Source organism: Chelonoidis abingdonii, chromosome 3, assembly GCF_003597395.2.
Source record: "Chelonoidis abingdonii isolate Lonesome George chromosome 3, CheloAbing_2.0, whole genome shotgun sequence".
Lineage (NCBI taxonomy): Eukaryota > Metazoa > Chordata > Testudines > Testudinidae > Chelonoidis > Chelonoidis abingdonii.
The window spans coordinates 183,166,338-183,185,467 of NC_133771.1; the positions used below are offsets into that span (position 1 = coordinate 183,166,338).

Consider the following 19,130-nt stretch of genomic DNA (forward strand, 5'->3'; position numbering starts at 1 on the left):
TGGGCTTAAATTGCAGCAAGGGAGGTTTAGGTTGGACAGTAGGAAAAACTTCCTAACTTTCAGAGTTAAGCACTGGAATAAATTGCCTAGGAAGGTTGTGGAATCTCCATCATTGGAGATTTTTAGGAGCAGGTTAGACAACACCTGTCAGGGACGGTCTAGAATGATAATACTTAGTCCTGCAATAAGTGTAGGGGACTGGATTAGATGACCTCTTGAGGTCCATTCCAGTCCTATGATTCTATATAACAGTGAACTTCACACCCACAGAGAATGCAGCAAACTAGGAGAACTATGGTAGATTATGTGGAGGCTGAAAAGATCCATGTGACAAGTCAAGTCTAAGACATAATTCTTACCAATGAGATTCCACTAACTGATGCACCTGATTTAAAATAAACTCTTTAATGTACAGGGTCAAATATATAATTAGACATAACTACTAAGACTTGGAGAACATTAACCACAAACAGGATAAAATTCTCCATCCCTAAGACATTTCAAGGAGACGTTAGGAATTCCCTAGCTAACAACCCCCATGTAAATGTTTTGCAGTGCAGGAATTCCTTAATGGGGAATTGGCTGGTGATAGGAAATGCTGTAGCAGGAGAGAAGAAGGTTTGAGCCAGAGATGGCTGGGTTTTTCCTATTGAAGGGAAATTAGATATCTGCATATCCCATAAATCCTCTACAGCATGAGGAAAGTGAAAATGCTCTCAGGAGAGTACCTGGGCAAGATTTTCAGAAATAGGTGGCTGAAAGTAGGCACCTAAAGTAAGAGATCAAATTTTCAAAAGTGCTGGGCACTCTGTAGTTTCCATTGACTCAATCCTGCAAATATTTATGTACATGAGGAACTTTACTCATAGAAGCAGTTCCATTGAACTGCCTCACAGAAGTCAAGTTATTCATATCCATAACTTTTTGCAGGATTGACCACTATGTTTGGATCTGAAGTCAGAGCTCCAAGTAAAGGAGGTTTATAGCCAGAGGTCAGGAGGTTTATAGCCAGGGTTCCAGTTTTGAATCTCTCTCTGACATGAAGGTGGTTCTTAAAGCTTCTCCATCAAGGTGAGAGTGGATCTTGCTCTGCATGTGTGTGTACATTTCAATGTAACATTTAACCACCCTTCTCTGAAACTGCCATAATTGACGAGTCCCGAAAGATTTCACAGAAGTTTCAGTAACTTATACAATTCCCAGGAAATCCCTGCAATTAGCATTGCCATTAGCTATGAAAAACTCTGCCAGGCATATTTCCCTATCTAGCTCACTGGGGCCATGAGTGTGGAAAAACACCTCCTAAAAACTTCCAGCAGTTCTGGACCAGGAACACAACAGCAGCAGCAGTGATTCTTAACTGACTACATAGCTCATTAAAAGTTGAGAGATGACTTTGCACACTCCCTCCACAAGATAGTGCTATTTATCCACAGAGCCCATTTGGGATTCATGGGCCATGCAAAGGTCAGGGGCTGACTCAAGGTAACAAATGCTGCCTGCAGCTTGCTAGTTCTCATTTCACTGTTACCGTAACTCAAGCAGGGAAAGCAGGCTGGGGCACTGGAGACGCAAAATGCTATACTCAAGGGCTGTTCTTTGGGCACGATGACATGTTTTTCTCACATTATTGCAATCTGATTACAAATTTAATATTCACTTTTTTAAAGCTCAATATGCAAATAAATATGTCCAGATTTTTATGGTAGTACTACGATCTGTTCCCCACCCTGCCACCCCCAGTTTTTGCAGAATACCTAAATTATCAGTAGTCTGATGTGTGGTTACATGCACAGATGTAACGTTAATCAGGAAATCAAGATTCTAATCCTGCAGACACTTCAGCTCACGAGTAGCTTTAGCAGATGAGTAGTCCTGACACAAAGCTGTTAATTATTTTGGGGAAGTTCTGTGGACTGTGTTATATAGGAGGTCAGACTAGATTATTACAATGGTCCTTTCTGGCCTTGGAATCTATTCATTTGTGTGCATAAGTGTTTGCAGTTTTGGTGCCCTAACCTATAGTAATAAATTAATAACATTCATAATTATGGTAAAGCTCACAAATCCTCCAGAAATAAAAATCGCTGTCTTCCAAGAGTGTTACTACTTCTATAATATTTTATCCATATTTCCTTGGTGCTGATTCCACCCTCCAATGTAATCACTGTTGTTTAATTTATCTTTTTTAAAAATAGTTAACAATAAGTTGAAGTTAGTTAACAAGAATCTGAATGGTAACAATAAATACTGTTTGCCATCTTGGATAGAGTTTTCCAGTATTTGTGTGCTTCAGCTGTATGTGAGGGCCAAATTTTGGTCTCATGAGCAAAGCTTGAGTAAAAAGGCTTTGCCTGCAGGAGCTACATAGACACTATGCCATAGACCTGGCCATAGACACCTGGCTATGGACACTATATGGTGCCAACTCTGTGGGTGCTTTTCCACAGGGAAAAAATGGTGGGTGCTTAGCACTCACCAGCAGCCCCCCTATCAGCTCTCCCCCTAATGCCTGCCACGTGCCGGCGGGCCCTATCAGTGCCCCCACCTCTCTCCCTGCGCCTCCTGCCTGCTGCAATCAGCTGTTTTGTGGCATGCTCAAAGGAGGGGATGAAGCAGTGGTTGGAAGAGGTAGGGTGGGGGTCGAGGGAGGGCAGGAGGAGGAGGGGCAGGGGTGGAGCGGGGGCGGGAAGAGGTGGGGTGGAGGTGGGGCTTTGGGTCAAGCGCCCCCGGCACTTTGGAAAGTTAGCACCTGTGGATATCATGACTGGGTATGAGAAGGTTAGGAACAAACAGACTGGGTCAGACCAAAGGTCCATCTAGCCCAGTATCCGACAGTGGCCAATTCCAGGTGCTTCAGAGGAAATGAACAGAACAGATAATCATCAAGTGATCTATTCCCTGTCATGAATCAGTCATGGGCCATTGCTCCTCTCTCTGGATGGCACTGGTGCTTGTGGAGCTATGCTGTGCACACATCTATTGGCTGAGACCTCAGCCCTTTGATATGCTCCTCTGCAGTGAATGGCCAAGAACCACTGTGGAGCTTTGCATTATGATATATAAAAGGATGGTGGGTCCCCTGTGCAGCCTCTCTGCAGCAGAAATGGGGCATTTTCCATGCAGTTTTGGCCTTCCGCATTCATGTGGAATAGGAGGAACAGTATTTGCCTCTAAGCTCTTAGAGGATCAAATCCCATGATAAGGGAACAGAACTAAAATCAAGCCAGAAATGAAATGCTTAAAAACCATTCAGGATGAAAAGCATTATACTAATTACCATTATTGACAACTACAATATTTGAGACAATTGTGCTGATTTTTCTTCTACTGATGAATTTGTGGAGGGAATATCTGAAGCAGGTTCCTTCACCTGTTTTTAACTGAACTTTACAACAATGGTTCAGGTGCCTTGTGGGTAAATCAATAGCTGTTTTACTTTGAAAAGTTTAGTCTTGCAGGTACATGATCCACAAGGAGAAATTTATGCTTTTGTTGAACAAAATTTAAAAACATCTGATAAATGAATAAATACAACGTAATGTATTCTGCAATCCTTACTGAGGACTCTTTAGTCCTCACTCATGCAAGCTGTCCCTTTGCAGGGAGATCATGGTCCCACTGAGTGCATAGCAAAACTCACATTGACTAAAATTAGAGAACAGAACTTGGCTATAGATGTAGATAGCCAGATACTTCCATACACAACATATCTGTGTATACATCAGTATATAAAACCAGATGTATAGTATGCGTGTATGCAAATATATTGTGTGCACATATAGCTGAATATCCACCCACTGAAATAAATGCACATTTATTTCAGTGATTAGACTTACCATACATTGAAAATATGCATTCATTTGCATGTGTGATCTCATGGACATGCAGGAATATTAAAAGCCACTGCATACATTGTGTTTATTTGAGTCTTGTGCATTCAGATTATATGTTTGATTGCAGTTATCTTTTTAAAAAAATAAAAAGGAATTAAATGGAAAAAATACATTGTTGCCATATAAGAATTCAGCTTTTACATTAGGTTAGTATCAGGAAATTCACAGTGTTTCCCACAGTAACCATACCTAAGGCACATGACACAAAACCTCCAATGAGGGCCATTTAATGCACTTAAAAATCTCTCTCTGAGGCATTAAAATTAACATCGTATCATGTAATACAAAATACTAGGTGTGCCCAAGCAGGCCAAGTTACAGTTTTTGGAAGAGTCAATTTTGTATTTGAATTTTGTATTTCTTGACTTTGATGCATGTGAAATCTCCCAGTGACTACACTATCTCAGTGAAATCACAAGTATGGATACAGCGCAGCTGTCTGAAACTGAACAAGACAGATGTAATGCTGGGTGGTTGAGGAAGGCATTTCATATAACTGGCATCATATCTTTGCTCCCAGTTTAAGGGAGTCTGCCCAGAGACTGTGGCTAGTACTGGGGTCCTTCTGCACTTCTGGCTGATACTGGGAGATGAAGTAGCAATGTGCACCAGAAATGCTTTTTCCTATTTGTGGCCTGCCAGAAGAACACACACAGTACTTACAGAAAAGGCTAAATGGACACAAATCAGATATTAGGAATGGCAAAATACAAAAAACCTGTTAGGAGAAACTTCAAACTCCCTGGCCACACTAAAGCTGACCTTAAGGTGGCCATCCTGCGGCAAAAAACTTCAGGACCAGACTTCAAAGAGAACTGTGAGCTTCAGTTCATCTGCAAATTTGACACCATTAGCTCAGGATTAAACAAGACTGTGAATGGTTGCCAACTACAAAACCAGTTTCTCCTCCCTTGGTTTTCACACCTCAACTGCTAAACAGGGCCTCTCCTCCCTGATTGAACTAACCTTATTATCTCTAGCTTGCTTGCATATATATACCTGCGCCTGGAAATTTCCACACATGCATCTGAAAAGGTATCACATGAAATGGTATTCACCCATGAAAGCTCATGCTCCAAAACGTCTGTTAGTCTATAAGGTGCCACAGGATTCTTTGCTACTTTTACAGAACCAGACTAACACGGCTACCCCTCTGATACGGTACTAACAGTCATGCTTTCATAACCTTCAGGCTTTTTTAGTGCAATACCCAATACGTGGGAACTAATGCAAAATCCTGAAGCTATCCCATCAGGTCCAGAATACGTCAGCCTGCCTGGTAAACAATACTCTTCTGTGGAAATACATTATTTTCTGTTCTGGTCATTATATTGGCTCCCCAGTGAAAGTCAGATTCAGACCAAGGCCACAGTGCTAATCTTTAAAGCTCTCCATTGACTGGATTTAAGATGCCTGATATCCAATATACGACCCTCCATGACTGTTGTCCTGTTAACACTGGAGCTGTCCCCATCTAGATTTAGACTCATGAGAGCTGGAGACAGAACTTCCTTGGCAGCCAGCTCATAGACTGGAACTCTTTTCCTCAGGGGAACAGAATGAACTCAAATCTTTACCACCTTCAGAGTGAAGGGCAGGATCCATCTCTTTGCCTTCTGCTTCTCCACAACAAAACAATGCTAATAAATTAATAACACAAAATCAGTAATAATGATCATAATAGAAAGACTGAGTAACATGATGGTTCCCAGACTTCTCTACAATCATGTGAAGAGAAAGACTCTCCTGTTTTACTGTAAAATTCTCAAATACTATGCTGATGAGAATGGTATAAATCCCTACATGACAGATAGATTTGATAGAATCTCACCCATAGTGTTGTAGTAGGGTGGTTTTTTGCATTTAATAACCTCCAGGTTGAGTAGGTATTTCCCACTGGTATTATTTCCAGTATTCGTTGGAGGACAGCCAATGACAAAATAGCTAAACACTTACTAATGTTATGTGAATTCTGTTGACGTTGACATATGCACTCTGAAATATGAGATGATCAACAGCAGAAAAAGAGCCTGATTCATGACAAAGGCATATGAAGTTTACTTTTTAAGTGTGTGGTTTTGGCTGGCATATTTGATTACAGTCCTAGCAATGGTGGCAAAACCACATTATTTTTACCCGGGCAGTATTACTTTATCAAAGTTTTCCTGGTAAAACAGTCAGGGAAATTGTCTTTGCAGGTAAAATCTCCTGGGTCCTTTGCACTGCCTTTTGTTCCAAACAACTCTCCTCACCCAGGAGGAAGCGACTCCAGGTCCCCTTCCTTGCAAATCAAATCTCGGCTCTGCCTTGGACGACGGTTTCCCTTTGGCTCTCAGTTCACTTCCCAGCGCTTGGAGACGGAGGGGAAATTCTTCCTAAAGAAGCCAAAAGCTCTGCCCCTAAAATGACGTCAAGGTGTCTATGCTGCGGCTGCTGCCCAATGGGAGGGCAGAGAGGATGCATCAGCAGAAAGCAGACACTTTGTGCTGGGTTTGCTTGCAACGGGGGGCTGAGGGGTTAATGTTGTCAGCCAGCGAGGATCAAAGCGATTAGAAGGGAAAAGGAGTCCAAAAACCGAAGCTTGCATTTGTCAACAACAATTTATCGCAGATTGGAGAGCCCGAAAGGGATCCCAGTGGGATTTGTGTTGTTACAGAGAAGAAAGAAAGTAAAGGAAACAACAACAAACAGCTGCAGTGGAAATTCCTCAGAAAGAAATATTTACGTTAGGCGTTGACATCTCTTTTCTGTGCCGTGTACTGCACAAATACACATTTGAACTATAGACTTGCAGGCTAAGAAATAACAGTAACGTCTTGGGATCATCCACACCGGAGTGAGAATAAACAACACAGTACTACAGCGCGGGAGACTGCGGGAGGGGGTGGGGGGTAGATGTTTGCAGTGTTTATTGGGGGGCAGGATTTGAGTGATAAAGAACTGACATAAAACGGGGGCGCTGTTTAAAACTTCAGAGGAAGATGATCAGGGATGTTCCCCCCACCCCCACTGGCTCACAACGTTTATCTTGAGCAGACTGGGGGGAGGAAGCAGAAGCCCCCACTCCCCCACCCCTGAACAAATCACCCCATGGATATGCAGGGCAGCGCTTATTGAGTCTGGAAGAGTCACGACCCCAGTCGTGGCTTCTTGACTTGCTTGTAGCTGTTGCTCTTTCATGCTCACTTTTATCGTATTGCTCCCCCAACAGGCAAAACTTTCTATTCACACACACACACTGACGTCTTTTGCGCATTTCCTGCATTAGAGAGAGCGAGGCAAAGAGAGGTGGGGTGGTGCTGCTGCTGCTACTCAGCCCAGCACCACCGCGAGCCAGCAGCGCTAGCCATCCAGAAGGCGGTGGTCACCCTCTGCCTTTTTAAATCTCCAAAGAGCCTGATCCGGAGCAGACTCCCCTCATGCATTGGATTCGTTCCACTGGATCTTTGGCCTTTGAGGAGGAGGAGGAGGAGGAGAAGGCGAGGAGGCTCCTCGATCCTATGCGGATGTAAGGTCCCCGGGTGTGTGTTTTCTGAGCAGAGGCTGTGTGAAGTAGGCAGGGCTGGTTGTTTGGCTTGGTGGTTCGGGTTTGTGTGTGTTGCTGCTGCTGCCCACAGACAGTACTAGCGTGAGCAAGAGCCTCGGATCGCGGTTCTGTCTCCTTTGCAAAGGCTGATTCAGGATTATGATCTAGGTGAAGGGGAAGTCTGTTGCCCCCCCCCCAGGTTTATTATGCTCGGATTTTGATTGTATTTTGGGGGGGTTTCTGCAAACGGCCGTCCCCCCCTTTCCTCCCTTGTTTTCCGTTAGAAACACAGGCACATTGTATGTATTCACGGGGTGTCGCAAGAGCAAAGGCTAAATAATCAAAGGTAGCAGCAGCAACAAGAAGGGAGCCCCCACGTTGTGGTCTCCCCCCCCCCGCAGACCTGCTCTCCTATTTATTGGTGAGATCTCCCTGCCTCCCTCCCTGTGCGTGTGAGTGTGTGTGTGAGTGAGTGTGCTTAATCCCAGGAAAAGTGAAGCCATCCAACCATGGTGGTTTTTAATGGCTTGCTGAAAATCAAGATCTGCGAGGCGGTGAATCTGAAACCCACACCTTGGTCGCTGAGGCATGCGGTGGGTCCCAGACCACAGACCTTTTTGCTGGACCCTTACATCGCCCTCAACGTGGACGATTCCAGGATCGGGCAGACCTCGACCAAGCAAAAGACCAACAGCCCTGCCTGGAATGATGAGTTTGTCACTGACGTTTGCAATGGCAGGAAGATTGAGATGGCTGTTTTCCATGATGCCCCCATCGGGTACGATGATTTTGTGGCTAACTGCACTATACAGTTTGAGGACTTGCTGCAGAATGGGAGCCGCCACTTTGAGGACTGGGTAAGTGTTTGCACTGTAAATGCATATGGTTCTGTAAGGCACTGCTGGGGATGCAGCACCTTCACTGCAGAGCTAGGTCACCAATGGCATGAAATGGCTCTGAAGCCTTTCCAGGCTTTGTTATACTCAGTCAGGCACTGTTACCGCATATCTCCCTTCTCTAAGATGTGCTTTACAATTATTATTATTATTATTATTTTTTGGAGAGGGGGAATCATTGAGTCTGGGTAAAAGGTGGATCCTACTGGATCCAGCGTCCGAAATGTCACTGCCTAAATGGGGAACAAGTCTAGTTGCTCCTATTGTACCAAAAAAGCAAAGCAAAGCAAAACAAACAAGACAGACCCCCAGTGCGTCCAGGAGTAACGATGCAACAAAAACCCAGATCCAGAAGCTAGATCTTGATGGAGCCAGAATGTGGCTCACACCTCCCAAATTCTAATGCTTAAATTGAGAACACGTATAAATGCTCTTGTTGCACCAACAGAATCCAGACCATGATGGATCCTGGCATGAAAGCACCACCAAAATCCAGATCTGATACTTAGAACCAGGCAATTTTTGATGCCAAACCCCAAACTTCACAGCAGCAATAGGAAACAAACATAGATATTCTTCTGACGCCAAAAATCTGGATCTCGATGCATTCCCATGCAGTTGTATTGCAGGTACTTGTTAGCTAAATCCTGTCAATTTTTGGTCCTAGTCTGTGAAATTCCACTGCCTAACTAAGCCACATGTTTAGCTGCCCCTTAAATACCCAGATCGGAGCTGCCCAAGCCCCACTGCGCTGCAAAATCTTGAATCCAGCATCCCAACATATTGTGGTTCAATTGCACTGCAAACAAAAAACCATTTGGAGATGTGCATTTCACAACTATAATGTACCACTGAAACAGCAACAAAGTTGGCTATATGTATTGTAAATAATGTTAACAATAATGTTCACAAGAAAGCATTAGAAACAATCCTCTGATCTGGGATGTTACATACATGACCAGCCATAATGTTGTGAAATGTGCACCTACATGTTTATTTATTCTTGATGAAGAATCCAAATCTGAGCATTATTTGTTTAGTAGATGGAATAACAACAAAACACCAGAGCCCAGACTAGAAAATAGTTGGCAGATCATGGGCCTGATTCTAATTTACATGAAAGGGCACCTTTACATCACAATGGCAATGTAAAGGAGCCTTAAAGTGGATATTAAGAGGTGTCAGCATGAAGGAAAGGGGCATTAGTGTAAATGACAGTCAGGCCCTATTTATGCTGATTGACTAAGAACTGAATGAGGGCTGTATAATTTTTATTTTAATATTAAAATTAACCTTTATAGCTTTAAATGAGTCTATAAAGTCAAACATAACTTCTGCTAAATATGTTGCCTGGGGTCTGTATTATTTTGGTGGACTATCAGAGTTGCTTATTTACCAAGTTTAGATGCTAAAACTGGGTATTATGCAGCCAAAACTTAGCTCATTTGGAAAGGGTTTTGCAGCTATCTTGTATCTGAAACCAGCAATGAAATCCTGGCCCCACTGAAATCAATGGGAATATCAGACCAGGATTCAGCTCACATTTTTTGGTGGAAGAGTAGAAGCAAGACTTATTTTCATGGTACAAATTCTGAGTTTGTGGCCCAAATTTGGCAAGACCTTGAATGATTCAGATGCCAAATATGAATTTTGGCAGTGCTATTGTGCTGGGCATATTAGGGTTCAGATTTTTAAGGTGCAATAGGAGCATCTAAATACGTTCTTTAAGTAGGCAATGGAATTTAGCAGTTTGGGCCCCAAAACTGACAAGATCTGTCAGGATCCCGGTGCGAATCCAGGAATTTGTGGTGCTATTGTACTGAGATGCATTGAGGTCCAGATTTGTTGGGAGTAAAAGGAGTGTCTACATTTGTTTTCCATTGATGCAGTAGAGTTGAGGGCCAGGTGGTCGTGGCCAAAAATTGGCTGATCCAGCAGAATCCAGGTGCTGGATGTGCATTTTTGCATTGCTCTCATGCTGTGATGTCTTATGGTCTGAATTTTATTGGTGCAGCAGGAGCAGATACACCTGTTCTCTATTTAAGTATTAGAATTTGAAGGGTGCGGCCAAATACTGGCAGGATCCAGCTTTGGCCTTTTCCAAAATTATCTAATGAATCTTGCTTTACTGACTTTGATCAGTATAGGATAGAACATGGCATAATTATTATTATACTGCATGTGATTATTTCACTTGTTAATAGGTAGGGGCATCCAACAAACTTGCTTTCAGGACAACAAACTGTTTCTTCAGCTGTTTTCACTGAGCTACTAGAACCTTAGATTAAGCCTATATCTAGTGCCATCTCTAAACAAAATAAAAATAAATAAAAACAACACATTTATTAACAACTTCAGCAGTATTTGATGATTAAAGCCTAGAAAAAAGAAATGTTCTGTGAAATCAAACACATGAAGGTGCCTTATGATTCTTAAACTACAAGGAAGATGTACATGGCCTAAACCACCTTCATTCAAACAAATATACTTGTGCATTGTAAGTATGCACTATCTGGACCTTTAATCATGTTAGAGATGAGGTTCCTATGTTTAATAAGAGACATAAATTCCTCATTTTAGGTCTGTAATTGAAGGCAGCTGTTTTTTCTGTTATTTTTCCTATTTTTCAGAAATTAAAGAACAGAAATTGGAGTTGCCAATTTCTCCTTAATGCCTGCAATATCTAATAAATATAGTCTGATGAACAGTCTTGGAAACTATCAGTTCTAAGGTCTGTCCATTAACACAGTAATCCTGGTAACTACAACTGTTTAAGATGTACCTGCTGAGCTTATTAAATTAAATCACATTGTTACCGTCTTTTACCTTACACCATCCAGTCTGATGCAATACTGCTTCCTACACTAGACATTTATAATAAAATGAATTTGTCAAAATAATAATGTATTGATAACAGTTCTTGTCAACATATTAACAGCTCTCATGCATTCAAGTGCATGACCTTATAACACATACAGTTCTAAACTGTATTTTTATGAGAACTTTTTTTTTTTTTAAATATCCATACTAGTTTTAAGGGGAAATTACTGACCTTGTATTTCTAATCAAAGGTCCAGAATGCAAAGTGGACATTGCTGTCCAATATGTAGCTGAAAAGGAATACTGTGTTGTTTTCTAGGGGAAAAAAAATTTCTGCTGTATGTAGTCAGCTCACCTGCTTTGGTTGATTTTGCTTATTATGCTATCCCTAATGTTTTTTTAAAAGATGAATTTTTCAGGAAGATGCTACATACTTTTCTCATTATTATGGCTGTGATGTAGACTGACACTATGGTTACAGTGGAAGCATTAACGTGATACACAAGTACAAAGCTTCGTATCATGATAGCGACTTTTGCATTAGGAAGACTCCATTAAACACACAACAAGCAATTTTCTTTTATCCCTAGGAATACTCAGCAGTCACAAAAATTAATTTGTAACATTGTTTACTGACCCAGTGCAGACTACCTGTACATGTGTACCTCATGGCACATTTTCAAAGTGGTGTCTAGATACTAACAGATGGCAGATTTTTAAAGGATTAAATGCTATGTGCTTTTTTAAAAAAAATGCTTGTGCATTTATGCAGAAGCTTGTGTTGATTTCTGAAAACAGAACAGTGACAATTAAAAAGATGGCTGCTTTTTACAGCGATGCATCAATACAGACACAGCACAGTTAGAGTGTCAGTTTTGCAGATTTTACTTGTTAATGGCTACATTGCAGTTTTAAAGAGAGTCCTAGATTGTTAATGTTACAAGCTTCTCTATAGCTGTATAAAGTACTAGGAATAGGGCAAAGGATACTCAGGAAGATGTTGAAAGCTTTACATTTGGGAAATATGGAGCAATAAGTTAGGAAATCATGAGAAAATATTCTGTAAAAAATAACATGAAAGTATTAGTTAAGTGTGATTCAATTTAGGTGAAATGTCATTCATAATATTATAATAGACATGTCTTGATCTATTTTACCAAGGTTTATCCTGTATGAAGTTTGTACTTTAATTTAGTAATATAGTCACATGTAAATCAGTAAGTTTTAAAGTGGGAAGAAAATTATTTTTATAACAAGGCTCATGACTGTAACTTTATGAACTAGAATTACTAGTGCTTATGTTCAGATCGCTAGTAGTCAGGACACTGGATATTAGTTTATCTGCCAGATGTGTGGCCGGATCCTGAGTTGATGTAAATCAACATAGCTCTGTTGACATCACTGGATCTATGCTGATTACGCTAGCTAAGGATCTTACCCAGTAGGCCCAACTCTTTGCATGAGAAAATCTGTTCTTGAAGTCACTGAAATTGGGCCCTTGTGAGAAATTAATCCTTTTGCAGGCTGAATAACTAGAATGCATGTGTTCAACCAGGACATCCCAACTTTTAAAAATGAAGACCTTTTATTTGCATCAGAGAATATCATAAAGCTAGAGTTAGAATACTGTACTGGACTTCATTTTGTACTGCCCTTTTCACATACTTCATTTCCCAATCATTGCTGATTCCCAAGATCTAAAAATGAAGCATATTCTTTTAAAATCACCCTCCTTATTTACCTGATTTATTCAGTGATAGCAAAGCCAGTACTGGAAGTATCACATTTCCTTTAGTAAATGATGATGATGACACTCATGTGACTGTGTGGCATCACTGGATAAAATAGGCTGATTATGAATTGAACAGAAACTGAATGCCTTGTCAATCAGCAATTATGGATGATTGACAATGGAAAAATGGAATTTGGAAAAGTTTAGCAGTTTACCTAAATATTGGTTATGGGCCTGTAAAAACACTTGGAATGAGATTACTCATGGTAGTAAGTGTTTGCAAGATCAGGTCCATACTTTGGGGCTGCAGTGAGTAGTGTGAAGGCTTTAAGTGACACTGCCTAAAGTCAGATGCGTAAATGAGAAAGCCCTGATTTTCAAAGTGCTGAGCTAACACAGGAGTTGTTGGGCCTAGTTATCTAGTGAAAATGTTTGAGAAATACAAAATATATGAGGAGGAATACTGGATATAACCAGTAGCAATATCCACTGAAAATAGCAGGATACAGCTTGCCACCTACTATACTCCGTCTGCTGAATTAATTGTAAAGGTTGTTCAGGTGCCTGCCCCTGGTTTTCTGCTTTGTATGGTCATGCACCTTTTGCTTTTTGTGTGATAACTTACCACAGCTAGTAGGTCTAGGAGTTCTATTATTCCAGTGGACAGCGGATTGAATTGTAATAATTTTAGTATAGGTCACTCTGCATGTTAGTTTGTACTTGTGCCTGATGAGGACTGGATGATGAACATTGGAAATAGACTACAGGAGTATGATCATCATCCATCTTCCCTTTTCTATTCTTCTCTATCATGCAACTTATCTGCACAGAATATGAAATTTGAGAAGCCCAGGATTTTCTATTTAGAGTCTTTGCTTCTTATCTACATATTCAGAGCCAGATCATCAGCTGCTGTAAATCATATAATCTGTTGACTGTTGGTTTAAATCAATTAGTAGACTCTGATCCTGGTTGACAGGCATCTACATCACAAAACAAACATCACTAATTGGAAACCCAGGTTAATTTCAGCAAAATTTGACTATGCCATGAAGGCTGAACTGCATTTTCACTCTGAAAGGTGTTGCTTCCAGATCAGGACTGAAAATCCAGAGAAATGTGCAGTACTAGTATTTCCTGCAAGGTAGCAGTTATATGGATGAAGTGAGTGAATACAAATCATGATTCTAAAGAAAGAATATAATTGTGTTTTATTTAACTTAGATTTTTTTTATTTACGTCTTGCTAGTGATTAATTTTCTTCTAATTTTATAGTCTTAAATTGCTGAAATGTGTATAATACTTGATTCTTCAATGAGCTTCCTAATAGTTACTACAATTTCAGCTGTTACATAGAGATTTTTCTCTACTATGGCCTGGTCTACATTACAAAGTTAGGTCAACATAAACTGCCTTGCGTCTACCTGTGTTCATCTGTCTACACTTAAATGCCTCCCACTGATGTAAGTGTCCTGTTACAATGACAAAGACTACCTCCCTGAGCAGCATTGAGTCATGATCGATGTACTGAGGTTGGCACAGCACAAGTGTAATGCTGCATTACTTATGTCGACCCAGCTGTTGCACAATCCTCAACACTGATTGCTCTGGTCACAATTGTGAATGCCACTGCCCAGGGATCACGGAGACTGGAACCCACCTCTCTCGTTTAAAATTTTTGAAGTGCCATTCCCTGACTGTCCAGGTTGGTGAGCACATCTAGCTGCTCTCCATTGTTGTGAGCAACTGCCCAGCTGAACTGCGGACTACACATTCCAGGCATGCTTCAGCTTGGAGTAGACAGGAGATATTGGATCTCCTGGACCTGTGGGGAGAAGGGGTTGTGCAGGCACAGCTCTGAACCAGCCATAGAAACGTCAACATCTATGAACAGATTGCAGGGGGATTGTAGGTACGGTGGGCACCGACAGCAGTGCCATGTGAAAGCGAAGGAACTGTGGCAGGCATGCTAGAAGGCCTGGGAGGCAAAATGTCAATCCCATGTCAAGTCACAGACCTGCTGCTTTTGCAAAGAGTTGCATGCCATACTTGGAGACCCCACCACCACCCCGCAGACCACTGACGATAAATCTGAGAAACCAAAATTGCAGGCCCCTTGCAAGAACAGCAAAGAGGAGCTGCAGAAGGAAGAGGAGGAAGATGAGGGACATGTGACGGGGGGTGGGGTCCAGCTAAGCCATGAGCCAGGACCTATTTGAGACTCCACAGCAGTCCAGTCAGTCTCGGCAGTCGATCATGGGTGAGCCCAGTACCGGAGAAGGAACCTCAGGTAAGTGTGTACATTTATTTTCCTTTACATTGATGCCCCTAAATTAGCAGCTCACAGATATCATTTTTCATTAATTTACTTGTACTTTAAGAGGTAGAGGTACAACAAAGAGAGGTAGCTTATTATCTGCTTTTTATTCCCCTTTAGACTTAGGAGGGGTCGTGGAGGGGTCATGGAGAACAGTTAGTTCATGTACACAGGAATGTCCTGTGAATCCTCCTGAGAGACTGTGATGGAACTTTCATGGTGATACTCTGCAGTCCTCTCCTGAAGTTTCTAGGGATGGTAGCCTTATATCTTCCTCTGTGGTGGGACAGTTTCCCATGCCACTCAGCAATAACTTCGGCAGGCACCATTGCAGTAAAGAGGCTAGCAGCATATGGGCCTCTTTAGGACGCCAGCTGTAACTGTGCTCTCTCTGCCTTTGTTACCTGCTGGAGTGAGATATCAGCTAAAATCACTACCACATGTAGAAAATGGTACCATTATTCAGTGCAATTGCCCTAGACTCATAGTTTCATGCAACTGAGCAATTCCTGCCTCACTGCCTGTGAGCCATACTCACAATAGCTGGTGCTGCGGATGGCATGTGCACAAGCACTCCAAAGCAGAAGTGTCAATAGACTTGTTTAAAATTTTAGGGGAGCAAGGGAGGGGAGTTCTGAATCTTAACTTTCACTTTCAATTGTGACTATACTGACAATGGTTCCTCTGTGTGTTTTGTTTGCAACTGCTGCCATCGAGGCCTTGAGAGGTTCCTCCTCCACATCCTTGGAATGCCTGAGCCAGCTAAGAGGGAGAAAGAAGAGGACTCAGGTGACATGTTCAATGAAATCCTGCAAGCCAGTGCTTCTTCAGACTGTAAGCAAAGGGCTTGGAGGGTGCAGACAGCCTGGAGAAGGAAAGAGTGGGCAGGAGAAAGACCCAGGGGTCCCAGAAGAAAAGGAGCAGTAGATTCAGCAGAACAGAATGGGACTTCTCTGGCAGCAAACTCAGATGCTGCAGTCTCTTGTGGACCTGCAGGTTCAACAATTCCGGGCTCGCCTGTGTTTGCAGTCCATGGAGAGCTCCATTACAGCACTTCCCTACATACATCACAATGTTGCACGTGGCACCAGGGGCCACAACCTTAGCCCTACCACTCCACATCGGGGGGCTATTAAGGACAACCACAGCTTCACATACACTGCTCTGTGAAATCCACTAATGCTGTATATGTAGGTAAAATGGACTTGAATGCTCTTTCCCGTCGGTAAGTTCTATTCCATTAATATATTAAGTTTTTAATGTTTTTGCTTTTAAATGGTACATATGGTTTTTGTACTGGTTTTGTTACTTAATAACATTCTATTGTTTGGAAAATAATTAATCTTTATTAGTTTACAACATATGTTGCAGAGTGCCTAGTAGTTCAGAAAGCACTCAGCACTTCAAAATTAATAGGTGCATTGCTAGTTGTGTTCATAGCTGTATACCAAGCACCACACAATTCCTAACAAGCTCCAAAACAGCAGGGCAAGGTAGAGCACAATACACCACAACGCATTACTGTGGCTTACTGTTAAAGTGCTCTTTCAAAGCCTCCCTGAGCTGTTCAGATTCAGCAGACAGCTGCTCCACCTCCACCTTCCATTCCAGCAGCAGCTTTTCTCTCTTTGCTTCACAAATATTATGCAGGACACCGGAGGGAGCTACAATGATTAGGATGTTTTTTTCACTGAGATCCAAACTCGTGATTAAACAACACCAGTGCCCCTTCAATCTAGCAAAACCACATTCAACTGTCATTCTGTACCAGCTGAGCCAGTAGTTGAATCTTTTCTTAGTGCTGTTGAGGTGTCTAGTGTATGGCTTCATGAGCCAGAGGAGTAAGGGATAAGCTGGGTCACCCAGGATCACTGTTGACAACATTGCCAATAAGGAAAGAAGGTTCCTGCTTGTAGCTTTCTGAACAGTCCTGTGTTCTTAAAGATGCAGGAGTCAAGCACATTCCCTGACTAGCAATATGGATGTTGGTGAAGAATCCCTGGTGATCCATGAACTCTTACTTAACCATAGAAAACTAGCTCTTTCTGTTGATGTTCTCTGTGGCAAGGTGATCAGATGCCAAAATAAGGATATTTGTGCTTAGGGTTGCCAATTTTCTAATCGCACAAAACTGAACACCCCTGCCCTGAGGCCCTGCCCCACCACTTCTCTGGGGCGAAGCCCCCACTCACTCCATCCCCCCTCTGCCATCGCTTGCTCTCCCCTACCCTCAATCATTTTCACAGGGCTGGAGCAGGGGGTTGGGGTATGGGAGGGAGTGAGGAGTCCAGCTAATCCCCTGCCTGCCCTGGCTCCATGCACCTCCCAGAAGTGGCCAGCATGTCCTTGCAGGCCCTAGTCAGAGGGGCCAGGGGCTCTGTGTGCTGCCTGCACCTGGAAGCGCTGCCCCCACAGCTCTCATTGGCTGCGGTTCCTGAACACTTAGCAACTCCACCACCATTTGGGAACCACATTGCTACAGATCCATCCATTATCTTGCATTTTACTAAACATACATCCATCTCCTGCACATTGCCGAGAGTCATGGTCCTGCGCAGCAGGAGACCATTAATGGCTTTGCACACTTGCATGACAACAGCCCCGACAGTGGATTTTCCAGTTCCAAAATGATTTTCCACTGACCAGTAGCAATCTAGTGTTGCAAGTTTCCACAGTGAAATCCCCCCTCACTTCTCTGCTGTCAGTGCAGCTCTCATTGTGGCGTCCCTGCACTGGAAGGCTGGGGCGAACTTGGCACACAGATTCAGTAATGTGGCCTTGTGCATCTGAAAGGTCTGCAGCCATTGCTTATAATTCCAAGCTAGCATTACAATACAATCCCACCAGCCAGTGCTTGTTTCTTGGGTCCAGAAACAGCACTCCACCATCTTCAGCTGCTCTGTGAACGCCACCGACAACCTTGAATTGTTTCTTGCTATATCCCACAGCAAAATCATCGTGGTCCATGCTGATTCAGTTCTTATGGCTCCGCAAATACCAAAGGATTGTGTGTCCGGTGCTTGAAACATTTGTGACAATAGTGCAGAGCTGTGCAGGCTCCATGCTGCTGTCAGAGATGGCGGACTGCAAGGAGATATTTTAAAAAGGCTATAGATGACATTATGGGATGGAGACAGTTGCATGCTGGGAAGTTAACACCTTGCTCCCTGTCACTGCTGTGTGACTATTTTCTGCCCCACTATGCATTGCCAAAACTTCCCAAAAGACAATGTGCTGGACAATGGTGAGTTGCACACTTGGATAGCTACTCCTGGTGAGTCTGCACCAGTGCCAAAGCAAGGAGCCAAATACGCACGCACACAAACGATATAATAACTGCGGTGACTATGTGCATATCTTGCGTCGACCAGTTTGTAATGTAGAGTTGGCCTGAGAAGTTTGACATTTCACACATAAAAATTCTCGTCTGTGCTGAAAAAGACAAATCCAGATCTTCATTAACATCTTTCCTCTGAGAAAAGCACAAACTTACGCCTGTACTGCATTTGCAAACAAAATCACCTTCTGACATCCTGAATTTCCACAAATCGAGAAATTGTTTGAGGTTGATGGGACTAGTGTTCCTATGTCACTTAGGTGCTTTTGAAAATCCTGCCATTAGGTGTGTAAATATTACTAGGAGAAGTAGTCAGTAAATAAAGACTGACATTTAATAAAATCATTTTGCCCTTTACTCTTATTCATTACCACTGCTACTGCATATCCAGGTCCAAGTCCTGCTGTCTTCTCTCACAGAGAACTCCCACTGAAATCACATCTGCCATCCCACCTACAACTCTTCAAACACTGCAGAAATCAGTGGGAACTCAAGTCAGGACTGCAGGACTTGGCCCATAAGGGGTAATGAGTTACTATTGTCCTTCTTCTTCTTGTACTTCTAAAATGTCTTTTGCATTTTTATTGTGGTTTTATAATTTTGGCT

The 19,130-nt window shown here is 42.4% G+C and overlaps 1 protein-coding gene across 2 annotated transcripts in view; it reads left to right on the forward strand.

Annotated features, from left to right (window-relative positions):
• The first annotated feature begins 6,212 nt into the window (after nt 1–6,212).
• The window catches only part of PRKCE (protein kinase C epsilon), a 560,544-nt gene continuing 547,626 nt past the window's right edge, over nt 6,213–19,130 (forward strand). For both annotated transcript variants that reach the window (XM_075064369.1, XM_075064370.1), the window contains exon 1: nt 6,213–8,279. In XM_075064369.1, coding sequence (XP_074920470.1) covers nt 7,932–8,279 — 348 coding nt within the window. In that variant the 5' untranslated portion in view covers nt 6,213–7,931. The remainder of the gene's footprint in view (nt 8,280–19,130) is intronic.